This window comes from Monodon monoceros, unplaced genomic scaffold (assembly GCF_005190385.1).
Source record: "Monodon monoceros isolate NGI ecotype Baffin Bay Population unplaced genomic scaffold, NGI_Narwhal_1 Super_Scaffold_5, whole genome shotgun sequence".
NCBI classification, from domain to species: domain Eukaryota; kingdom Metazoa; phylum Chordata; class Mammalia; order Artiodactyla; family Monodontidae; genus Monodon; species Monodon monoceros.
Window position 1 is genome coordinate 11,739,255 of NW_021703782.1, and position 26,211 is coordinate 11,765,465.

Consider the following 26,211-nt stretch of genomic DNA (forward strand, 5'->3'; position numbering starts at 1 on the left):
GTGTATCCTAAAAATCTTACACACCAAGGCTGGTATGTATGGTCACTATTCCAATATTTCCACTTGCAAAAATGAAAATAAACATCAATCTTGGTAACAGGCACTAGTTAAATAAATAAAGGACCAGCCGCAGATTATGAGGCTATTCAGAGGGGAAATCTGGCTTCAAGTATGCCCAGAAGAGAGAGGACAAAAGAAATTCATACAAATGTGAATGGGAGTTTTCTCTGCATGATTAACTGCTGGGGTATTTTTTCTTTTCTTGGTCTATCTGAAGAACATGTATTCAGAAGGCAGAAGTTACTTTTTTTTAAAGGAATTTAGACATTCCAGAGTTAAATCAGCATAAACGTGCAACATGAAAGTCCTGGTCTCCTTGTTAAGGAGAAAGTGAACATGGTACATAAGGATCTGATTTTGCAAGGGGAAGGGGGCAGACTGAGTAATCTATGACTGAAAGGGCAGTTCATAATTCTCTTCCAGTTTCATTTTTGCTACTTGTCCCATAAGGTATGACCATGACAGCATAGTTGATATTTGGGTTCCCCCTCCATCACTCACTCCAGGATCATGTTGAATAGTGGTTTTATTTGTGCATAAATACACTTCGGACTTTCCCTTTATCTGGTTCCCAAATTTGGTTTTTAATAATGAAGCTCTTTCAATATAGAAACAGAATCTCATTTATGCATTCTCAAAAATACAAAAATTGTGTTGGTCAAGGCTTAACTGGTGTCCCCTAGTGGGAAAGTCCTCAAATAACTGGCTGTTGTTCACGTAAGTGCAGAATATTTTTAAAAGGTAAATAAATACTAGCTTTCTCCCTTTAGGCCAGTTTAATTATTTTTGTTTGCCAAATTGCTCCTTTTGCAGGAAACTAAATTTTGTAGTGCCTTCCTTTTTATAGGTACGTGCTAAGGTGGGCCTTTTCATACGTATTATTAACTTTAAGCCTGCAAGGTGGGCGTTCATTTCTTACACAGTAGGTCACAAAGTTCAATACCATTATGCAATAACATGTCAAGGAGACAAAACTCAATTTATCATTACACTTAAAACCAGCATCTGAGAACCTCAAGACTTTGTAAATTCTCTGAGCTTTTGATTAACACCAAAGAGTGAGACATAATGTCTTGACCTTATATGCACAGTTACAAGATGAAGTGGAACGAGTTTCCAAGGCTTTCTGGAGAGGAGGGGTGTGTAAAAAACCTTTTAACCATGGTGTCTCTCTCACACACACACACAAAGCTTTAATTATCAACCGTCTGAACAGATAAGTATCTAAAATAGTAATGCTCTCAAATACTACAGTAAAATTGACTTGATTCTTTATTACCTAGCATATACCTGTCTTTTCTTTCTTTCTTAGGGGTAGGGGTTGGGCTTGGCTTTGTTCTTCCAGAAGTGCACATTACTATCCCCCCTTGAATTTTTATGCGGTAGAAAGAAGATGCTGAAGCAGTATTCCCCAACAAGGTAATGATTTAAATTTCACTAAAATACTTCTATCAGTAACTGTTTAGCTTTCACAAATAATTTTCCAAGAACCAACATGTTACTTGTATAAATACTGTTACAAACTAAAAGAACCTCAGTTTTATTATTTTTAGTTTTCCTTAGGAATGTCTGTGAACAGAATAATCCTCACATTGAAGGTTGTTTTTTAAATCCTCACTTAATTTGAAAGGAAAAAGAGTGTGTGAATGTACTTTTCTATTCCAAAGTCTCAGGGCTTCACAGAAGAAAGCTTAATATCCAATAGTTAAGTTATATAAACATGAGTTTATACAGATACAGATTTATATAACTATTGCCCAGCCACTAAATAAAGATCAAGAGATTAACAGAATGAAAGTTTTTTTTCCTACCATAACTTTTCAAAAAGGTTAAGACAGAGGGATAGAATATGTATATATTTGTAGGTGTCAAGAGAATAGGAGAGAATACAAGCAACTTGACAAGACTAAGTGTATTCTATAAAAGATTAACCACGACCATGAGTGGCTGGGCTTATAGTTTGCTACACCAAAGAAATTAAAAATTGATACTTGAGAATATTGTTATAATAATTTATAATAGCATTCCTTTATAGAGGCATTTTAATTTAAGCAATGTTTCTCTCTTAAATATATAAAACTAACCCTTAGTGTCATGGATGAGAATCGTCATAGCTACTGCTAAATGAAAGAACAATTTCCAAGAGCTGTTTGATGGTGTTATTTTAATACCTACACCCAAACTTTAGGGAAGCAATCTCCCAAGAAGATCTTCTGGAAAACTGCCTGATCTGCTCATGGCAGGGGAATAGCCCACTTCCAAGTCAAGCATGAAGAAAAACACAAGTTATGAATGTACCCAAGATCCCCAAATAAATTAGTAAAAGTGCCATTATTTTAAGAATTATCAGACATATAATCAAAGTGTTTAAACACAAATTCAAATTTGTTAAGTCCAAAAGATACAGTAATTTTATTACATATAATTTCTCCTGTGTGCTAAAAATGTTAACTTACAAGACATAATATCTGTATAAGTGTAGAGGGAATTATGGTGGAATTCTTTAATCATTTTTCATTGGTGAGAAGAGAACAATAAGGTAGTGGACAAATAATAAGAAGCACTCAGAGTCCTCTAAAATTCAAGGTTGTATATTACTGCTCAACCAAAACATACTACCATTCTCTAATATAAATGCCTACTCATTTATCTTTGAAAAATAAAGGTCATTCTTTCTCCATTAAAGCTTCTGCAAGACTGACACAAAGGTTCATTCTACCTATTAAAAATAGGGGTACTCTTCATCTTTGGATAAGGTATCACCATTTAGGGAAAATGTAGTCATATACATATTACTAAATTTTTATTTGAGGCAGCTGTTGGAATCCATTAAGCACTTTTGGAACACTGTACCTTTAAAGTTTGTCTTTAACATTAATAGCTTTGGAAAACCAAAAATAAAAGAAAAACATCTATGACAAAGTACATTTCATTCAGATTTGATAGCAGTAAAATACAAAAAAAAATTTAGTGCAGTGTCCATTTTATCTATGTAAATCACTTGAGGATAGTTTTATGTTATAGTTTTATGACTGACTGATAAAAAAAGTTTTAACTTGTTTAAAAACTTTAAGACTTTGACTTAGTATTTAGTAACACAAAAATGAAATTAAGCACTGTGAAGTCTTTAAAAATGAAGTTCTACAAATTTGGTTCCCATTTACAACAGTTTCATTAACAGATAATGAATTAAGTGTAGATACAATGTATCCAATACCCTTATAACTACAGTAAAAAAAAAAAATCTAGTAGCATGTATAGATCATGATATCCTTAGTAATATCAATATATAGTCAAAACATGTTCATACAGAACCAATACCTCTCCTCCATGTAAAAGAACACTTGTTAAAAATAATTAACAAAAATACCCATAAAACAATGGAACCTCATTTCATTTCACTGCACCCAAAGCTATGACACAAAATATTGGCTTAAAGGGGTAGATTAAAAAGAAAAAGAAAACCAGATTCTCCATTCTTTGTCACTTTTATTCAGTAGTAGTTTTTTTTTTTCCTTATTTTCAGTGCCAGACATGGCAAGGAGTGATTACAGCCAACTGTTATTAAAACATTTGTTCGCAACATATAACCCCTTTACCACTGACCCCAAACTGACTCGTTTTGTGTGCTTTCGTTCTTTCCTTTTTTATACCACCACCAAGACTGGGTGGAGGGGCAAGGGTAAGAGAGATGAAGGGGAAGAGTCCAGGAGGCCAGAAGAGGAGGAATGCTACAAGCCACAGTAAGAATGAGCTGTATTTAATTTAAAAAAGGGGGGAGGGGTGTACCCCACAAATGATACAGTAATGAGGATACACAATTAAATCCCATAAGCATGACTGAAGGCTTTCACTTGTGTTTGACGTCATCACAATGGAAGGCATAAAAAGTGGAGTAAATCAATGTTGATACAGTCCAATCTAGTCCATTAGGCAAGATGGTGCAAGAAGTCATTTAAATTAAAAGTGCCCTACCCTTACCTAAATGGCTAGCAGACATGGAGAACACCACAGTGAGGAATCCACAGAGCTTTCTCCATGTAGCTATTAAAAATGTGTTGTCGAATGGCACATTGTCAAACACTGGAAAAGGGGCGCCACAATGGACCTCTCTTTTTTAAGTATGAATGCTAGATTCAACTATCTCAACTAAGCAGGAAGTGGGCTCTTCTGCTAAAAATGCCAACCCTAATTCACTTTGTCTTGAAATATATACAGATTGTTTGTAGTAGCTACAGCAATGATATTCTCCTTGGGGTGCCAGGCTGTATGAAGTATTTTCTTGTTGAAGTCTAGGCTGTCAACGCTTATTTCATCTTTCTTTCGCTTGCCACTTGCACACACTTTGCGTGGCTTCAGAACTGTGCGAGGTTTATTGTTTTCCCGTGATGCTTCTAGGGTTATGTCTCGCTTTGTGTTCCGGTCAAACATTCTGAAGAAATTATTGTAAGATCCAGTCATGACAACACTGTAAAAGTAGACAGAGCACTCAGTCAAATAATGAACATTAGTTTTCAATGGTGAAACCTTGCCTAGTACTCCAAAGAAAGAGCTACTTCAAGCAGATCTGGATTTAAGGAGGGGGCGGCTGACACCAACCCAGGGAACAATCACTGGAATAAACTAGGAATATAGTATTAGTAAACTTGATTTTCTATTAATGACCCCTTTTCATGACTACCAAAACTGTCAGCAAAGTTGAAAGCATCCTCAAGTAAAGCTTGTAAGTAGTACTGAATTATCTTAGTTGAGTATTTTTGCAACTTCAGTCTATGCAACCAACTAGACCAGCCAGCTTCTACCAACCAACCAACCAACAACAAAATAAAACAAAACGATGGTATACAGCTTTCTGTAAGAAACCAATGCTTTATTTTATGATTTACATTATAAGCTATTTATGTCCCCAGGACACTGTCTGGTTCAGACAATAACATCTTATGTATGCTTATAAGAAATCTGCTTCAGAGTATATAAAGAAAGTAGCATATACAACTTATTAACAGAAAATCATTTAACCTATAACACTAAATATATTTTAAGCAAGTATTTTTTGACAAATATTTTTAATAGTATCATTTTGCAGGGGCACCACATTCTTGCCTATTAACCTAAGACGATTTCTCTGTCAGTCCTACTCGCCATCCGTCACGGCTCAACATCTGCTAAGCAGCCCAATGAGCAAAACTCACATGTTTGAAACCATTAATAAATTACTTACATCCTTCCCACATGGTTTAAATTATTATTGTAAATAAGATTATAGGACACCGGGAACTGTTTAAGGTAATGCTTGAAAACATCTCTGAATACTTACAAATATTATACATTATACAGGGTCACATATTAAATACAAATGATTATGACCTATTCATTAATGTCAATTCTCCCAAAGGACACTTCACAACATTTTAACCAAACTCAGGTCGGTGCATAGTCCTGAAGGTAATAAAACTGTATTTCTTTTAAAATAATTTCTGTAGTTTAGACTGGCATCCCCATGTTAGCTGAACTTGTGAGGTTTTAATGGATTAGGGCACCTAGTCTATGCTATTTTAAAAGGTGTTGTTAGCCAGCATTTCTGTGGTATTCTTGCCAAAAATGTATAACTGGAATCTAAACACGAGAGAATATTAGACAACACTCAAATTAAGGAAAATTCTACAAAATAAATTGCCTGTGGTTTTCAAAAAAGCCAAAGTCATGAAAGACAAGGGAAGAATGAAGAACTTTTCCAGATTAAAGGAGGCTAATGAGATGTGAAAATTAAATGAAACATATACTTTTGGATTGGATACCAGATTTTTTTTCTCTGCTAGAAAGGACATCATTGAGAGAACTCGTGTTATTTATGGGGATCTGTGGATTAGACAGCAGTACTGCATCAATGCAAATTTTTCTGCTTTAGATGCCTATACTGTCATTATATAGGAGAGTCTTTCAAAAAAAATTTTTTTATGTTAAGGGAAATAAACAAGTTTTCCTGACAATGGAACACGACGTTTAAACACTACGAGGACGAGCTGGTCGTAGCACTGTGCCATATCCTGCTCCACCAGTGTCGCCTTCCCTTTCCTGTCTCCTTGACGCCTCGGGTGAGCAGTGGCATTCAGAGACGAAGCCTGCTTGCTCCTACTCCAGGTGTGCTGTGGCCAGCCTACAGGGCCTCATATTATAATCAGATAAAAACAATTTTAAAAATCAGACAAAAGATAAATTATCCAAGTTCTATTATATTCAAAAGCACCATGAAACCTGACTTAAAACTATTGTTGAATACTCATTAACGAGTACCTTGAAAGCAAGTTTAATAATTCCAGAATTATGTTTTCTTTTACTATTGTCTGTTCTATTGGAACATAATAAATAAATACTGACATTTAAAAATGGAATGATTAAGACTTATTTATCCTTCGAAATAATGGTACACATTTTGATGAAGTTGTGGATTATAAAAAGCTTAATTACTCATGGTAATATGGTTAAAATAATACATGGTAATTACCTCTTCTCTTCTATGAGGTATTAATGTAGTACCTGGAAAAACCAGTGTGTAACGCTGCAAATGAAGTATCTACTGCCTAAATATTTCTAAAAACAATTTAATAGCAAAGTAACAACCAAACTGAAATTTCACCATTTCAACCACTGGCACGTCAAAAATGTGATTGATCTGGTTCATAAAAGGTAAAGTTTAAAATTTATATCGTAATATATCTAGAATTTTTTGGGATACTTTCACATTTACTAGTGAAACATAATGTTTAATTTTTATCTGCCAATACTGCTGTAAGATTACTAAATTTATTTCAAGGAAACCCTAGGGAAAATGAAGTTGGTAAATGTAATTTATGTCAGTTTAAAGACAGGTTGGCCGTTAGTAAATGTAGCAACCATACTAGGAGTGAAATAGTAAATTTCTCTCCTCTAATGAAATTCAATTTGAATAAGGGGTTCAGTTCAAATTAAAATCAATTTACCTGTCAGATCCATTCCAACAACATTCAAATTTGTCAAATATGCAGTCATTTTCATATAGTGAACAAAGTTTACTTCTGAGGTATTCATGCACCTGGGGAAAAAACAAATATATATGTATACTTAGCTTACACCTTAAGATCTGCTGCTCTTGAAATTAGAAAATGGTTTAACAAATCTATATATTTTTAAGGCATATACAAACATGTATACATACCTTTTAGTCTCATTAAAACTCAATTCTTAAAACAAACAAACAAAAAAACTCAGTTCTCTGAGAAACAGTAAAGGTATTTTATCCTTTCACAGACATCTGATCCGCCTTCCATGAACACACATTTTCCTCTCGTACAATAGAGAAAAATACCCTTCTGGGCATGGCACATGTACTCTTTACAAGCTCGACTGAAATATTTAGGCCAGAAAACATTTAAAACTGGCACAGATAAGAGACTAATTAAAGAATATTATAGCAATATTTGAATTTGCTAACACTTGATTTTCAGCCCATTAATTGTTGATAAAAAACATGCAATACTGTGGCTTTATTTCCTTTTTAACTACCATTTTTGGGGCATAAATAACTGAAGCCTATAATACCTTATTAAGTGCATACGTTATGCATTGCATGACCCTGCCCTAGTTTGGTGATAAATTATATGGTTATTCCAGGTATGTGTTACGGAAATATTTGATATACTTGTTATTACTTATACAATATCCAAAGATAATGAAAATGTAGCTCTGTTTTTTGAAGTATAATTCTATGTTTACTCACTAGTATTTCACAAAGGGATCAACTAGAAAATAAGTTACATAAAAAGTATTCTGAGAAATGATACAATTCTATATTAATATTACTAAATTACAAAGGACAGTTCCAAAGTATTTGTTGTGATCATAAGGAAGAAAAACAAGTTTCTGTCTCACTATTCTTTTTTACTTAAAGGGAACCTTAAAAAGAAGTAATGATAGAAAAGAGTAGGTACCTTGGGACTTCCCTGATGGCACGGTGGTTAAGAATCCGCCTGCCAATGCAGGGGACACAGGTTCAAGCCCTGGTCCAGGAAGATCCCACATGCTGCGGAGCAACTAAGCCCATGCGCCACAACTACTGAGCCTGCACTCTAGAGCCCACAAGCCACAACTACTGAGCCCACGTGCCACAACTACTGAAGCCCGCGCGCCTAGAGCCCATGCTCCGCAACAAGAGAAGCCACTGCAATGAGAAGCCCACGCACCGCAACAAAGTGTAGCCCCCTCTCGCCGCAACTAGAGAAAGCCCACGTGCAGCAACGAAGACCCAATGCAGCCATAAATAAATAAAATTTTTAAAAAGAGTAGGTACCTTCTCAATGCTTAGAATTCTCTATGAAACAACCTAAAGTCACTTTAACTGTCCATTTCAATTACATATATTCAATAGTAGCTGAATCTGCATATGCTACATTTGAGCATGATGTGACTCTACTCCCAATCACTAATCTAGTACAGCATAGGTAGAAAAACTGCAAATCAGGTAAAACAGGTAAATCATGATAATTCAGCCAAGTTTTAGAGTGCACATACAGGGTTTCTCACCAAACAATGTAAGAGAATGAAGTTAAGGTTCAGACCAATTATTCTCAGTGGGAATGGGGTGGTGGTGGTGATAGTGATGGTGGTGCAGATCACTAGGAGATAGATCAGAATCTCGGCAGTTACACAAATGTAATTTAAAAACAAAGCAGTATTGTATCCCTTTGTTGTTTCAATGTAGCATTTATTTTGAAATTTCAAATACCATTAAGGAGACTCTTAAGTGGTTCATGTTTGTCAAAGAGGATTAAAAAGTTTGAGAAACATCCTTCTAATTTTATTGAGAACATACAATGTAAAGAAGGTACCATTTATAAATTCTGTGTTCCTAAAGCAGTGTTAAATGTTTTCTACACTGCAGCTTAGGGCATAACACAGGTTTCTACTGGCCCCCCGACCCTGTTCCCAGCTGTGCACATCTTCATTCTCTTCTCCAGAAGAAAGGGATCCACGGTAGTGGCTTGGCTGACAAGAAGAGAATCCAAACTGACATCCTACAACAGAAAGGCAGCTCCTAAAGCTGTCTGCTGGGTTCTCACAAGTCCTTCTCCTTTAGGTTAAGACAACAGTTATTAGCCAAAAGGAGAATGCCAGTTCACTTGACTGGGCACACCAAAGCTAAGCTCTAGTTCAACTAGCACGATCCAGACTCCATCCAGGACACCTCGACTAGGACTGACCATTCTCCCCAATCCTCTTCCCCCAGACCTTGATAGAGACCGTAATTCCATCCTCACTTTAAATGTAGATAACAGGGGAAAAAAGTTATTACCGAACCAAACTGGTAGCTTTACACTTTAAAACTGAATACACAAACACAACCTATAAAAGTATATATAAATTTAACATAAGCAAAGGCAGTGTACTCATGGATCTCTGAAGGAAAAAGCCTCATGGTGAACACGCACTGCACTGTACTGGGATTAACACATAGTACAAAATCCTTCTCTATAAACACTTAAAAGTAAGTAAACAGGTTATATACTCACTGAAAGAAAAAATTGCAAATACCTGGTATGTTTCCACAGGCCTGTTTTCCATATTTAAGTCCCAAATTTTGACTGACAAATAGTCTCTAGTCATCATATATCGACCACTATGGCTGAATTTTACATCAGAAATTGAAGAGATGATTTCAGAAAAAAAAGACCTGTTACTCGGATCTTCAGGTTCTTCAAACACTAAAAACAAGCAAAATAGGAGGGCTGAGGGTAATTTGTAAATATTCTGGCTTGGACAAAGCATTCACTCAAAACACCATTCATCAACTTCCTAAGAGTGAGCTAAAAATGGCAGGGTAATAAAGAACCGAAAAACATCTCTCTGGCTATAAGAACATACCCTCCCTGAGAGTTTCTTAAGAGAATGAGAGTGACTTAGTACTGAAGTTGAAGATGCAAAAGGACGTATGTAGCACAGCACCTTCCAGAGTCATTTGGCTAATTCAGCAGAACCAGACTCACTCAAGATGTCTGACTTCAGTGCACCAATCTGAGGTCCTGCATATACCTCACTGACTTTGCCTGTACTGTCACCATGAGAAACACACCATCCTCACCATTCCAACTCATACCCGCATTTTATTTTTTTAGTGGCCTGGTAAAATTATTTTGATAAGCAGCATGTACCAATCTTAATGAGTTTTTAAAATCTTCAACAACTTGAAGATAAGAATAATGCAATCCTTTAATTTTTTTAACCTGGTACTTTTCAAACTTGTTTAAGCCAAAGAAACCCCATCTCAGAAGAAATCTTCCTAGGAAGCTCAAAACATAAAGGAAGAAAGGAGGGGAGGGAACAAAAGAGAGAAGGGAGGCAGGGAAGAAAGGAACTGCTCTACTTGAATACACGACTGGAGAACCCAACTCAAGTTCCCAAGGAATAGCATTCCATTAAAAATACATCCACTGGGACTCAACAGACATGCCCCCAAGACAGCCTTCTATGCTCTTCCAGTAGAATAACCTATAATCCCTCATGTCGAGTCAGACAGCTTACCAAAGGGAACAGGAGGTTTAAGACTTGTAAACCTATGTAAATGTAGTTACCATGTCTGAGGACAAACAGAAAATGTTATCATTTGAAAACAAGATGCAATAAACTTACGTTTAGAATGCCTATCACAGAGGGCGGATGCCCTCATGTCACATAACCGAATAGTTCCTTTACTGCTGCTGTATACAAATGTGTTACAACTGTTTGGATGGAATTCCGCTGCTGTAATCACCTCTGTCAGCTCCTCCATATTGGCAGGCTTGATATCCACAATATCTGGACAGCATTTTATTAAGGAATTTCCACTTAGAAAAAAGGTCAAGCATAATTTTATGTTTTTCAAATCTAAAATTCATTCATAGACTTAAGCTGCATTTTACTAATTCTAAACTGCATATTACTACTTACATGAGTATAAATCCCAGAGGGATCAAAACTCTTAATGCTTGAAAAAAAGTCTGAGACGAAAACACGGGTGAATTTTAAATCACCTTAGAATGTAGAGGTCTTTTTTTTCTGAGTATGATACAAACCCCAGAAGCCATAAGAAAAAGACTGACACACCATCTTCCTAAATATTAAGAACTTAGTGTACACTCCAAACAAAACAAAAGGAAAAATCTGTACAGCGGCAAAAAAGGCAAACTGTTCACACACAAACAATGGAGCTGATTTACTTGATGTCGAAAAGGTGCTTTAAAAACAAAGAAATTCCAATAAGAATATAGGCAAATCCAACGAAAAAATATGGAAAAGAACAAAAAGAAATATAAGTGGTTGATAAATATGAAAACATGCTCAAATCTACTCAGGATGAAAGAAGTGAATCAAAACGAGAAGTTTTCACTAACTAGACTGCTAAAGGTATAGGAAAACAGGCTCTTTTATACACTATAAACATACCTCATTTCATTGTGCTTCGCTTTTATTGAGCTTCACAGATACTGCATTTTTTTTTTAATTGAAGTTTTGTAGCAACCCTGCATCTAGCAAGTCTATCAGCGCCATTTTTCCAACTGCATTTGCTCACTTTGTGTCTCTGTCACATTTTGGTTATTATCACAATATTTCAAACTTTTACATTATTATTACATTTGTTATGGTGATCTGTGATCTTTGATGTCACTATTGTAATTGTTTTGGGGTGCCATGAACTGTGCCCACAAGATGGTGAATTTAGTCAATTGTTGAAAGGACAACCAAGGGCTTAGAACATTACATAAACTTAGTTGATAAAGCAGCAGCAAGGTTTGAGGGTACTGACTCCAGTTCTGAAGGGAAGTTCTACTGTGGGTGAAATGCTGTCAAAACAGCACCGCAGACTACAGAGAAATCATTCATGAAAGGAAGAGTCAAAACTGACGTGGCAAACTTCGCTGTTGTCTTATTTCAAAGAAGTTGCCACAGCTCCTCCACCCTTCAGCAGCCACCACTACAGGTGTGCCTGTATTGGTAGAGTATGAATAATAGTAGAGTGTTAATTTTTCAAATGATACCTATTTGGAAAGACATATATTAATACTAGTTATAATAACTAACATTTATCAAGAACTTAAAAACAAACATATACATTTCTATATTTATATGTATATAGTATATGTGTGTGTATGTATCTCATATATCACACACTTGTATATGCACAGAAAAATTTCAGGAGGATAACATAAACAATGAAAATGAGGTTTGGGAAAGTATTTATACTGCCATGCATCATGACTTGTATGAATTTCTTTTTCCAATCTTATTTTTATAATTAAAAACATTTTTTAAGAATAATACTCCAGGGCTTCCCTGGTGGCGCAGTGGTTGAGAGTCCGCCTGCCGATGCAGGGGACACGGGTTCATGCCCCGGTCCGGGAAGATCCCACATGCCGCGGAGCGGCTGGGCCCATGAGCCATGGCCGCTGAGCCTGCGCTCCGCAACGGGAGAGGCCACAACAGTGAAAGGCCCACGTACTGCAAAAAAACACAAAAAAAACAAAAAAGAATACTCCACATATTTGTTTCTGTTACAAGAAACAGCTATTTAAAAAATTTTCTATTTTCATAGGTACAAACAGATGAATTCCTTAAAATTCTAAGAATCTAATTTTTAAATTGATACATTATGCTTTTTATCAAATAACTTCAGCCAGTGTTTAATCACTTAAACACAAAGAAAAAATGGTATAAAGTAAGAAGCTACTGTAAAAAGAATCAAAACACACTAAGGAGAGATGAAATAAATCCAGTATGGGCACAACATGCATTCTTTACCAAACACCAAAAAAAAGAAACCAAATGGATACTAAAACTCCTGTCTGTAATTTCCAGGTGCCAAAGATTAATCCGCAAATCATCTGCAGATAAATACGTTTCGTAATCACTATTAATAGAAATTGAGTTGATGTGATATGTATGAGCATTGGCAAATATTCTTCGTGGACTGGCCTCAACCATTAGATCCATGGGCCTAAAGACCGGCACCTGTCAACAAGACACATGAAAAACCGTTGATTACAAAATGTTTATTGTTTACAAAAGCACTGAAGGTCCAGAATACTTCATTACTCCAGTTTTTGAGGGAACATAAAACAATATAATATTACACAGATTTAGTTTTATAAAGCAACTGATGTTTGACTGCTTATTTAAAGTGTTAAAATGGGAAGAAAAATGAAAAATCTGGAAAATTTACCTTCTTTTACAGATAGCAGTACTATGAGAATTTGCAGTTTTTCCCAGTTTTAATCTTTTGCTTGAAAGACTTGCAACGCTAATAAATGTTTATAATTTAAAGTGGCTAAAAAGGAAATTAGCCCAAAGCATCTAATTCTTGGTATTTTTTTAATTGCACTAGAAGATTTAGTCCATTTCTACTTTTTTTGATCTCCAAAGAAAGTTAACCTTGAAACTTAACCTTCTAACAATCAAACCACAAGAGCAAAGGAGAGTATGGTGGCACAGTATAAAACACAGGCTTGTGCTGAGTCCTGGTTCAGCCCCTGACCACAGTGAAACCTCTCTGTAGATCAGGGTCTGTTTAAAATTTGAGTTATTAATGTTCTATCTGGTTACCGAATCTTGGGAAAGAGCAGACTGTAATTATTCCTATTGATGTTCTGCTGAGTATCTATAATATATAACAGGAATACAAAACGTTATTCATCAGAATTAGAACGTTTTTTTTTTTTTAATGTACTTACACGTAGTGTAGTGACTGTAGTAGGATCTCTATACCTTCCATCTTCCTCTTTCAAGTTATACCCTTCTGGTCTTTTGTCCCTTTCACTGATTTTCCATAATTTTATTGTTTTATCTGGGGAGAAAATAAAGAAAGTCCTCAAAAAAAAGATTAAAACTGATAGAAGAAGAACACTTTAAGATATATTTAAACACACCATTTCGTATCCCAAGAATAAAATCCGTGATCTGACTTAATAGAAAACAAATTTCCTACTACCAGATGAATAAAAACATCCATACACAGAAAAACAGTACAGAAATCGCACATTTATGTTAATGGCACTTGTAAAATTCCATTTGATATTAAAATCAAGTCACAGCCAGGTCCTTATCCTTCAAAAATAATTAAACCTAAAGGGAAAAAATTGTATATTTATGTACATATAAACACATATATGTCTATACATATATACAAACATATACATATATAATGCTTAATATTTAATTTTGCCAGGAGATGGAAATAACCTAAGTGTCCATCATCGGATGAATGGATAAAGAAGATGTGGCACATATATACAATGGAATATTACTCAGCCATAAACAGAAACGAAATTGAGCTATTTGTAATGAAGTGGATGGACCTAGAGTCTGTCATACAGAGTGAAGTAAGTCATAAAGAGAAAGACAGGGGCTTCCCTGGTGGCGCAGTGGTTGAGAATCTGCCTGCCGATGCAGGCTCAGTGGCCATGGCTCATGGGCCCAGCCGCTCCACGGCATGTGGGATCTTCCCAGACCGGGGCATGAACCTGTGTCCCCTGCATCGGCAGGCGGACTCTCAACCACTGTGCCACCAGGGAAGCCCAATAAGCTTTAATTTTGAAGTAAGTTTAGAGTTACAGAGAAGTTGCAGAGTGTTTCCATATACCCTTCACCCAGTTTCTTCTAATGTCAGCATCTTATGCAACCTCAGTACATTTGTTAAAACTAAGAAATTAACATTCTACATTACGATTAACTAAACTCCAGACTTGACTCTGATTTCACCAGGTTTTCCACTAACGCCTCTTTTCTGTTCCAGGATCCAAATAACACTGTATTAGCTGTCAACCTTCCTTAGTCTCTCTGACTTTACCAATTTCTCAGACTTCCCTTAGTTTTCTTCACCCTGACTGTTCTGAGAAGCAGTGGCAAGGTACTGTGTAGAATGTCCCTGAACTGGGTATGTCTGCTCTTTCCTCATGATCAGACTGGGATCATGGGTTTTTAGGAAGAGCCCAGAGGCGAAGCGAGTGTATACATAGCACCAACGTGACTTTTCCGCTGGTGATGTTAGATTTGATCACTTGGTTAAGGCAGTAACTGCCAGGTTTCACTACTTCCCCATTGCCATACTCTATTCTTTGGAAGTGAGTCACTAAGTCCAGTCTACACTTAAAAGGACAATTAAGTTACAGTCCCTGCACGGAGGAATATCTGTCCACATATTATTTGTAATTCTCCTTTGTAACAAGCGTTCCTTCTCCCCACTTATTTATTCAATCAACCATTTATATCACTATGGACTCAAGCACGCTTATTTAATATTATACTTTGTGTTACAATCCTGAAACTACACTTATAAAAGTATCACATTCTTAATGGCCCTTCATAAGCAAATGGGTATAACACAATTTGAAAAAGCAGTGCATAAAGGCACCGTAGAACTCTGTCATAGAGAGGTAGCAGGGACTCCTCCAGCCTGGCCACCCCTCTCTGCCTGGTGCAGGAGAGCATGCTACGCTGCCCCTGTGGGTGCCCTTTGCAGAGATGAAGTGTACACAGAGAAAAACTGCTAAGTTTACTAAATTGTAACCTAGTATTTCATCTCAACCCTCTGTAATCTTGTTTTTCAGTTATATTGCAGTTAAGTTATATGTGTTTTCTATGTGCTATTTAGTTTATATATATTTATATAATTTAGGTAAAGAATGATATATTTTAGAATATTTAACCTGTCCCCAAATCTGTAATATAAATGAGCCAAGACCTGAATTCTACATTTTGGGAGAAATTATCACCTAAATATGATAAGGATGACACACACACACACCCGGGCACATATACATCCCCATGATTATCTTATGGCCTGTTCAAATTTTTCATCCTTACTAAAGATCCAAATAAATCATGATATACTTATCAAACATTTGAAATAAGACGTAATTAGTGTTTGTGGTTCCTAGTAGTGTTATAGGAAGAAAATTCTAAAAAAAAAAAGAAAAAAGAAAGAAGAAAACTTGGGTAAACAGATTTTTAAAGCAAATTAAACTTCAAAACAAAAATTTTAAAGTGATAAAATTTGTAACTTAAGAGACTTTTTACAACCTTTAATGGCATAAACAAAGGATCCAGAAGTACTACACAATTTTAGTGCAGTGCCTGCGAACAAGGCAGGTCAGGAATTTTTAAAAAATCAAAATTCTTATGCTCTACAGCAGTGACCTTTTTATCTGGAGTTTTTGGTCCACAGTTAGAGGTACATGAGAATAATCAAACTCCGTAAAACTGCATGCAAGATTATGTGAATATACTCATTTTCTGTGAAGGGGATTATTAGATTCCTCAAAGAGAACTGTTGCTTCCAAAAAGTTAAGAACCACTGCTCTGCAGTGTTTCCCTGCACTGTGAACACTGTAACTAAAGAAGTCCACAACCCCAGCACCCCCCTCACCAGAGGGTCAGACCAGGGAGAACCATGCCACCAACTCTCCTCTGTGGGTGTGCAGCTTTTACATAAAATCCAAAAAGCTTCTTAATAATAAGCTGTTAAAACACAACCTGTTTACGAGTGAACTTTGTATTATTCATATATTCAAGGACCTGGGTCAACAGATTAGAGTTGGACGTTTTTGCAATGTAGAGAAACTGAGGAGAATTCAGAGAAAGGCAAAAGAAGGCAAAAGAGAAAGAGAAAGAGAAAGAGACCACTTGAAGAAACATTGTGAATAAGTTATAAGAAGGTGACTATTAAGTTATTTAAGTAAAAACAATCTGGGAGGGCTTCCCTGGTGGCGCAGTGGTTGAGAGTCCGCCTGCCGAGGCAGGGGACACGGGTTTGTGCCCCGGTCCGGGAAGATCCCACATGCCGCGGAGCAGCTGGGCACGTGTGCCATGGCCGCTGAGCCTGCGCGTCCGGAGCCTATGCTCCGCAACGGGAGAGGCCACAACAGTGAGAGGCCCGTGTACCAAAAAAAAAAAAAAGAAAGAAAACAATCTGGGAAACACTGAACAGTTTGTGATGATCATGGAAAGCCAATACATAGATGAAAGTAAGATTAATTTGGGTTATTCAAAGCTGGAACGTTTGGTCCTATTTTCCACTGCTCTCCCCAGTAGTTTCTAATCTTCTTGTGAGTATAAGACCTGTGGGGGGGAAAAGGTACTATTATGCTGTATCTCAGAGAAAACTATACGAAATAACAGAAAGATACTGCTCAGATTTAACAGAAGTTGACATTTTTCCGTATTTGCTTTCTCTCTTTTCAAAGAATAAAGCTTTTCAGATACAGATTTTTAAGTCCTACTCCTCTCATCCTTTTTCCTATCTCACCATACCCAGACACAGCAGTTTGTAAAATGTCCATACTTGTTCTAGCCTTCCACAATGGACTCTACTTTTAGCACAAAAAATACAGCCCCCACCCCAAAATTTGTATTTTACTTAGTATTCATTAACAACAAAAAGACAAGAACCTACAATGCATTGTGTAGTGTCCTTTAAAATAATTTGTATTATTAATCAATGATTTTTCAAATTTACACAGGAATCCTATTTGGGAAACACTGTTGATTCTGTCTACGGAAAAATATTACATAGATTCACATAACCCGACCCAACCACTGCAATTTCCAGTGGTTTCTCCTTCCACTGAGCTTTTGTAGAGTTTAGTGTCTAAAAAGGCTCGCCTGGTTAAATGATGCCTTATCTCAAATCACAGAGGAGCACATGGAAACCTGCATGGAAGACACGTGTGGATATAAATAAGGACTGAAAGAGATTTAAGATTTAATCCATAAGTGAACTGAAGTGGGATCTGCTTCCAAATAATACTGAGAAGGAGGGGGAGGAGAAGTACCTGAGAAACAACTGGTGATGAACTGAGACGTATTGAAGCTGGGTGTTGGGTATATGGGGCTTCATTATTCTGCTTCAGCTTGTACTTTAAAAATTCCCCTCTAGGGCTTCCCTGGTGGCGCAGTGGTTGAGAGTCCGCCTGCTGATGCAGGGGACACGGGTTCGTGCCCTGGTCTGGGAAGATCCCACATGCCACGGAGCAACTAAGCCCGTGCGCCACAACTACTGAGTCTGTGAGCCACAACTACTGAGACCACGTGTCTACAGCCCGTGCTCTGCAACAAGAGAAGCCACCGCAATGAGACGCCCGCACACTGCAACAAAGAGTAGCCCCTGCTCGCCGCAACTAGAGAAAGCCCACATACAGCAACGAAGACCCTATGCGGCCAAAAATTAATTAATCAATTAATTTTTTTAAAAAAGTGAACCGCCAAAATTACTAAGAGCCAACACACTTCCTGGAACATTTACTTGCAAAGCAGAAACTACGTAAATGGTATAATTACATATTATTTGTGTCAAAGAGCAGTATCTGAAGTGCTATTTGAAATAACTTAGTTACCTATGTAAATTAAAACTGAACCAAGATTAGAAGCCAACATGTGACATGAGTAAACATATAACCTCCATCTAGGATGCTCTACGTTACAAGCTTTAAATCATTATTTCTATTTATTTTTCTTTTGGTAAGAAGAGAGGGGAATGCAATTTATGTGAAAAGAGAGGGGGTAGATGGTACAGATTTCAATGGACTTGTTAGGGAGAGCTTTGACAATCAGAAAAATTGGCATCTAAGAGGAAGCAAACATTTATGTTGTCAGCTAGTGGCATCATTCTGGGGAATGCATTTCCAATAATTGGATACAATGGGTGATAAGGACTAAGGCGGATGAGGGCAGCACTTAATGCTGTCTACTGGGTCACCCCCGAAGTCACTTGAGTTTACATTCTGCAAGTGCTAAAGAATGGTGAGGTCTAGGTGCTAAAATCTGATCTTATTAACACCGAGGGGATGAGAAAATGAGAGGTTTTCCCCAATCCTTGTGCCAGCCTCAAAAAACTTTTAATCTAAATTTTTACAGACTATGGCTACCCAGAACACCTGGACATAACCCTCAATCACTCTAATGCTTCTCTTTAGACTCAAATCCACAGGGATAAACCAGGTCACAACAACTCATGTGAAAAAAATTTAGAAGAACAAAAGAAATGACCCACTTCTTAACCTGTCATAAAGGACTTTAAATTCTGGTAGAGTCATTATATAATTCTAACTCTCACTTAATAACGTTTCCTGAACAAACAAAACAGTATAAGAAGCATCTTCTTACAGCCATAAGGCTCGCTGGGAAGAAGGCAATGAGTCAACTCCGGTTTGTGTCCTTCTTGGATGGGGATCAAGTAAGAAGAGCGTTCTCCTAGAGAGTATCCTGGAATGGGGGCCGTCCTTTGACAGAGTGTTTTGTATTTACAGTTTGAAATACTCTTTGGAGAGTTAGGCACACTTAAAAAGGAAGAGGAAAGGCAATTAATATTTACTGAGCACTCACTATGTACACTAGGAGTCACCACATCTGCTCCTCACAGCCGTACTGTAACACAGATATTACCATCTCCAGTTTGCAGATGAGAGAAACTTGATTCAGTGTTAGTAACCTGCCCAAGGCGACTAAGCCAAGAAGTGGCAGAAACAGGATCTGACCCAAACCGAATGGTAAAGCTCATTCTTCTCACTACAAACTGTGTGGACTAAAAGAAGTGGACGCCTGAGGATCTCTTTCATAGAATTTAAAAACTAAAAGACAATAAAAAAGGGAAGACAAAAAAGAAGAGTTTACATTCTATATAGGGAAAAAATATTTCCAAATGTCTATTTGCAGAGATCTCTTAACAACTACTCCTCTTTGAAAAGGGGAAAGCATCCTACAGGGCTTATGTGTACATACTGGGCATATGAAAAGAAAAAATTTACACTTACCATTGGTAGACAATAAAAACTGAGCAGCATTTTTCTGGGGTAACCACCTAATTTTGTTGATCTTTTCTTCTATTTCTAAACTTTTCAAGTAGTCAAACTCTGGTTCATGGCTCTGAAAGGTGCTGTAAACATTATATTCTCCTCTGCTATGAGACTGGATTTTGTTCTAAAATGGAAACAAAAATATTTGGACCAGTTGAGAAATATTTCAAATTAATCAAACATATAATCAATTCCAACAGACCCTGAATCTTATATACATTATATTGTTTTTTATATTTAAAGGCTTTCAAGGAATAAATACAAATGCTTAAAAGAAAAAAAAGGAAAAGCTAAATAAAGCCTAATAATTAGGCCCGATTCATGAGGAAAAGTGTTATTAAAATACAGATCATTTTGCTGATTACTTTACCTTTGTATATGACATAGTACAGAGGACTACTGAGCATACATGACAAAAAGTAAAGATTAAATAAGAAAAGCTCATCAGGAACAGCTGGCTGAGGCACACCTTCTTTCTCTGCCCACTGTTTTAAGGATCAATTCTCTATCTGTTACTTAACGTGATGTATTGTCCTCTTCCTTTCCCTTTCTCATGCCTGCCTTTAGGTCAATTCACTGCTGAAAAACTCTTTAAGAGAAGAGCTCTCATAAATGCAACAGCACATCTGACCACGACCCCTGCCCCCTACCCAAGACCAGAGTTACAGGGCTCTATTACCCACTGAGCCCACATTCAGCAATACCCAGCAGGCCTCACCCCATCAACAACTGCGTACCCTCCTTGAATTATCTTTCTTATATTATGAGCCTAGCACGCACCAACGATTTATTTCACTTAGTATCAGTGAATATAATTTAAGCTATTGGATAAAGAGACTACCTGTGAACTTCTTCAGTTAACACTACCTTAGCAAAAATTAGAATTATAACCATGTTCAGAATTTTACCTTTTAATCCATCATCACATAATCAAAAACCTTTCCACCAAAAACATTAAATGTCTAGTTCAAAAAACCAATGGAAAAATAGTTTAAAAGATATTATTTATAATAAACTGTTTTAAGTAAAAGTGAATTAGCAAATGAAACGTTTAAGATTACTTGATAATAAGAATGACCTGTTAGTCACTATTATTATTTCTCCTTATAAAAAGAAAACTTTATTGAATCATCATCTTGTAAGTGTATGTTTTGGGTTGTTTTTTTCCAGTAGCTTGATTATCTGGATCGATCATTCATGGTTACAGCTGTATGTGGGTCCTCTGACAGTAGTATCAATTATTACTGAGTGGGTTTGCCAATACTGAGAATGCAGAGCATACCATAGAACATAATCCACACTGGGGATATGGAAAGGGTAAAAATCAAACTCAGAACCTTGGTCTCATTACCATACTCTTACACCAAATCTGATAACCTAACCCATTTAATGTGTACATGCTAATATCTCACCAGAAGAAATTCTGTAAGTCTTCCATTGAAAGTTACTCAGTCTCTAAACGTTTGTCATGTTACTCTCCAAAAAAAGCTACAATATAATGCAGTGTTTTTAACTTAAGCTAGAGACTACAGTACTATGTACACTAGGTCCCAGAGGTACAGAGAAATTTAATAACACAGAATCTCTAACTTCTGGTAACTTGTGTGTGTGAAACTTTAGTCAAAAGTAGAAATTAAGGTCCATTAATTCAGGTAAGCAAAACAAAGAGCCAAGGTAAGCAAGGCCAAGGTATATGCAGAAACTAGGTTTCTCAGGGTCTGTATTTGATGATAAGGAAAAGAAAAGCACAACCATATAAAAATATTTTCTACAACAGAAAGATAACATCATCCTTAAGACTCAAGAATAACCAAATGTGTCTAAACATGATCTATTACATGATTCAGAAACAAAATCATTGGAGGTGTTTGGCCGTCTCAATGGATTGCAAGAAGCACTGTTTCTTTCCGACAGGGAAAAAAAAAAAAAAAAAATATATATATATATATACACACACACACCACACAAGGAGAAAGTTACGGCTGACAAGTTAAAGATACATGACGCATGTGCACTCTCTCCTGAAACTATGCTAAAATTACAGTGAATTTTTAAAGACAATGGATAAGAACAAAAAAATAACAGGAGAGATGACAGCAGCAGTAACAAATGAAAGATGTCATAAAACAGATGCCATAAAACAATGACCGACTTAACGAACTGCAGAGCCGGACCCTAGCAGACAGTGGGATTTTCCCTAAAACATGGGGAGGGGTGTTTACATTATAATGGTTACGACAGCACTGTTCTCTGCATGAACTAAGTACACTGAGCAAACGAAAAAAAGGAGCATAATCCCATGTCCTCCAACACTGTGCCACTCGAACAAGAATGCATCAAAGTCAAAGAAGGCTATTTTATTTTTGTTTTAAAAACTCACCTACAATCAGAGAGAATCATGATACATTCTAGAATGCTTCAATATTTGGGTTTTTCTTGCACAGCTTTCCAGAGTCTATTTTCTTAACCACACAATCTATTTATGTGAAATCTTCTTAATGAATTTAGAAACGCTTCATCCCAACACCTGTAATAGTATCTGGCATATAACAGGCATTCAATAAAAATTTTCTAAATGAACAAAACTAAAAGCAAAAAGAATGAATAAAAGGTGGCACTAGTATGGTAAAGGGAAGCTGGAATTAACCTGGCAAATGGAGTACGGTGCAGAAATTACGAAGAATGGGTTAGATGCACACACAGCAAGACAGAAGGTTCTCGGAAACACAGCTCTTAGTGATAAAGTAGGACACAGAATGAGGTGCAAGACAGAGTATTCTTCACATACATGTTAAAAAAACACAGTCCACAAAAACAAAATCACATACTTCAACATGGACACAAACAGAAGCCACAAATACATAAAGGATACTATATCATAATCAAGTTTTAAAGCCACAATGAAGACAGTGTGGTGCTCACACGACAACTGACAAACATACCAATGGAATAGAACAGATGGCCCAGAAACAGGCCTGAATTTGGACAAAAGTGGCACTGCTGAGCCAGGATGGTCTTCTCACTAAATAGTTTTTGGTTAATTGGCTATTCATATATAATAAAACAAACCCTGACCCCTACTACACCTCAAGCCACTCATGTAAACTGATTCCAGGTGAATCAGAAATATAAATGTGAATATGTCTAGTACAACACTGTCCAAGAGAGCTTTCCGCAAATAGCCTGTATCTGTGCTGTCCAATATGGTAGCCACCAGCCACATGTGGTTACTGAGCACCTGAAATGTAGCTACTATGACTAAGGAAGTGAACTTTAAATTTTACTTAATTTTAATTAATTAAAATTTAAATAGCCACAGGGATCTACTAACTACCATACTAGAGAGCACAGATCTAAAAGATAACAGAAATGCAGATCTTCCTGGACCTTGGGGTAGAGAAGTATTTCTTATACAGGACAGAAAAAGCAGTTAAGTCTAGAGAAAACATTGATAAACTGAATTATATTAATATTAATAACCTCTATTTGTCAAAAGATAGCATTCAGAAAAAATGAAAAGGTAAGTCACAGAATGGAAGATACTTCCAACAAATACAACTGACAAAGGGTTCATATGTTCAAAAAGTGCAAAAAGCCTACAAATCAATAAGAAAAATGACAAACAACCCAGCAGAAAACAAGTGCAAGAGATTTCAGTAGGCACTTCACAAAAGATGATATCCAATGGCCAATAAACACATAAAAAGATGCTGAACCTTGGCGTTAATCAAGAAAAGTACAAATTAAAACCACCATAAGATACCCTCATAATCTCCCAATGTTTAAATTTTAAAATTACTGACAATACAAAGCATTGGCAAAGATGTGGAACAGCCAGAATTTTCATATATTGTTCATGAGAATAAAATTGGCAGAACCACTTTTTACTGTGTTGTCTACTAAAACTAAATGCCTACCCCCCCATGACATGATAATTTCATGCATGACAATGTGCACCAAAAAATCTGCTCAAGAGTGTTCGCAGCAGCATTATTAAGCCATGAACTGAAACAACCATAATGTCTGCATCTACTTATAACAGAATGGACAAACTGTGGCATTATTATTAAGCCATGAACTGAAACAACCATAATGTCTGCATCTATTTATAACAGAATGGACAAACTGTGGTACAGTTTTACAAAAGAACATTATATAGCAACGAAAGTGAGCAAATTATTACACAAACATAAAGTGAGCAAAAAGGCCAGACATAAAATACTTACTGTAGATTCCATTTATAAAAAGTTCTATAACTACAAGCCAAACTAAGTGTTAGAAGACAGGCTTACAAGGGGAGGAAAGAGAAAGGAATGACTGGGAAGGGGAATGAGAAGGGTTAAAGGAAGGATGGGAAGTTCTGTGTGTGATAATCCACTAGTGTTTTGTGCACTTTTCTGTGTATATTTCAATACAGCTTTTAAAAAAATACAGCATAGAAACTGTGCAGCCACTTTGAAAACTGTATGGGCGTTCCTCAAAAAAGTAAAAAAATAGGGTTTCTCTGGTGACGCAGTGGTTAAGAATCCGCCTGCCAATGCAGGGGACACAGGTTCGAGCCCTGGTCCGGGAAGATCCCACCTGCCACGGAGCAACTAAGCCCGTGCACCACAACTACTGAAGCCCGTGCGCCTAGAGCCCGTGCTCTGCAACAAGAGAAGCCACCACAATGAGACGCCTGCACAATGGAACAAAGAGTAGCCCCCGCTCACCGCAAGTAGAGAAAGCCCGCACACAGCAACGAAGACCCACTGCAGCCAAAAATAAATAAATTTATTAAAAAAAAAAAAAAAGTACTTCCCTAGCGTTCCAGTGGTTAAGACTCCACGTTTCCACTGCAGGGGGCACAGGTTCGATCCCCTGTCAGGGAACTAAAATCCTGCATGCCACGAGGCACAGATGGGGAAAAAAAAAAAAGAACTACCATATGATCCAGCAATCTGGTATATATCCAAAATAATTGAAAACAGAATCTCAAATGAGATTATTCACAATAGCTAAGAAGTGGAAACAACCTAAATGTCCATCGACTGATAAATGAATAAAGAAAATGTGGTGCATGTGTGTATAATATACATTTAATGGAATATTATTCAGCCTTAAAAAAAAAAAGGAACTCCTGCCATAGGCTACAACATGGATGAACCTTAAGGACATTATGCCAAGTGAAATAAGCCAGTCAAAAATGACAAATACTGCATAATTCCACTTATACGGGGTATCTAAAGTAGTCAACCTCATAGAAACAGAAAGGAGAATGGTGACTGCCAGGGACTGGAGGGAGGAAGAAGGAAGTTGCTGTTCGGTGGGTACAGAGTTTCAGTTATACAGAACTGGGGGGTTCTGTTGCATAACAATGTATATGTGGTTGGCAAAACTGTATTGTACACATGGATATTTTGCCACAATTAAATAACAAACAGCACACAAAAACAAAATACAAATTATAAGAACACATTCAAATGGTTATCTATGAAGGGAGAGGTGCATGGGAGAATGGGAGCACATTATGCAAATAAGTTAACATACGTGTGACTACACACATGCGTGCACGTGTTTGTTTACTTAAAGAAAGGGCCTCGCCATGATCTATAATGGTAGTGTCATGAACTCAAGTATGCCCCTGAGGTTCAGACAAGCCAAAACAGAATATAAAACAGCAGTAAAATCCAATGATGTTTGAGCCAAACAAACATTTGGAAAGAGAATTAGAACTTCATTTCTTACACAAAAATAAATTCCAGAGGGAATAATTAAAAGTAAATAAAAGCAGCCAAAAGAAAGTACAATGGCAAATTTCTATATAATTCTGAAGTGAAAAAGAGCTTCTAAGTATAAAAATGAAAGCAAAGAGCAGAGAAAGGTGGACGTCTGTCCAACTAGGAAGAATATTTAAAGGTTAAAAAAAAGTATACTGGGGGGAAAAGTGCATCTTAAGACAACAGGTTACTATCTTTCATGTGTAAAAGGTCCTTAAAAATAAGTAGGAAAAATATTAACACCCTCCTCTGAAGGATGAAAAGGTCATTTACCTAAAAAATGATCAGTAAATAAATATATGTGTAACTACTCATCATCATTAGTATTCAAAATTAAGGAATAATGTTTTGCCTTTAAACTGATGAAGAATAAAAAAACATGATAATGACCACTGTTTTAATGATGAGAATATGGACAAAGTCATACACTACTGAGAGAAGTATAAATTTACACAGCTTTTCTGGAGGATAATTTGTCCACACTTATTGAAAGCCTTAAAAAGGTACTCAACAATTCCACTTCAAAGTATAACCTAATG

General features: G+C 36.6%; 1 protein-coding gene across 4 annotated transcripts in view; it reads right to left on the bottom strand.

Moving 5' to 3' along the window:
* Positions 1–3,529: 3,529 nt before the first annotated feature.
* The window catches only part of PPP2R2A (protein phosphatase 2 regulatory subunit Balpha), an 83,338-nt gene continuing 60,656 nt past the window's right edge, over positions 3,530–26,211 (bottom strand). For all 4 annotated transcript variants that reach the window (XM_029201488.1, XM_029201489.1, XM_029201490.1 and 1 more), the window contains 7 exons: positions 19,872–20,037; positions 13,797–13,909; positions 12,900–13,077; positions 10,723–10,887; positions 9,628–9,797; positions 7,041–7,132; positions 3,530–4,528 (listed from right to left, as the gene is read on the bottom strand). In XM_029201488.1, the coding sequence (XP_029057321.1) occupies positions 4,249–4,528; positions 7,041–7,132; positions 9,628–9,797; positions 10,723–10,887; positions 12,900–13,077; positions 13,797–13,909; positions 19,872–20,037 (1,164 nt within the window). In that variant the 3' untranslated portion in view covers positions 3,530–4,248. The remainder of the gene's footprint in view (positions 4,529–7,040; positions 7,133–9,627; positions 9,798–10,722; positions 10,888–12,899; positions 13,078–13,796; positions 13,910–19,871; positions 20,038–26,211) is intronic.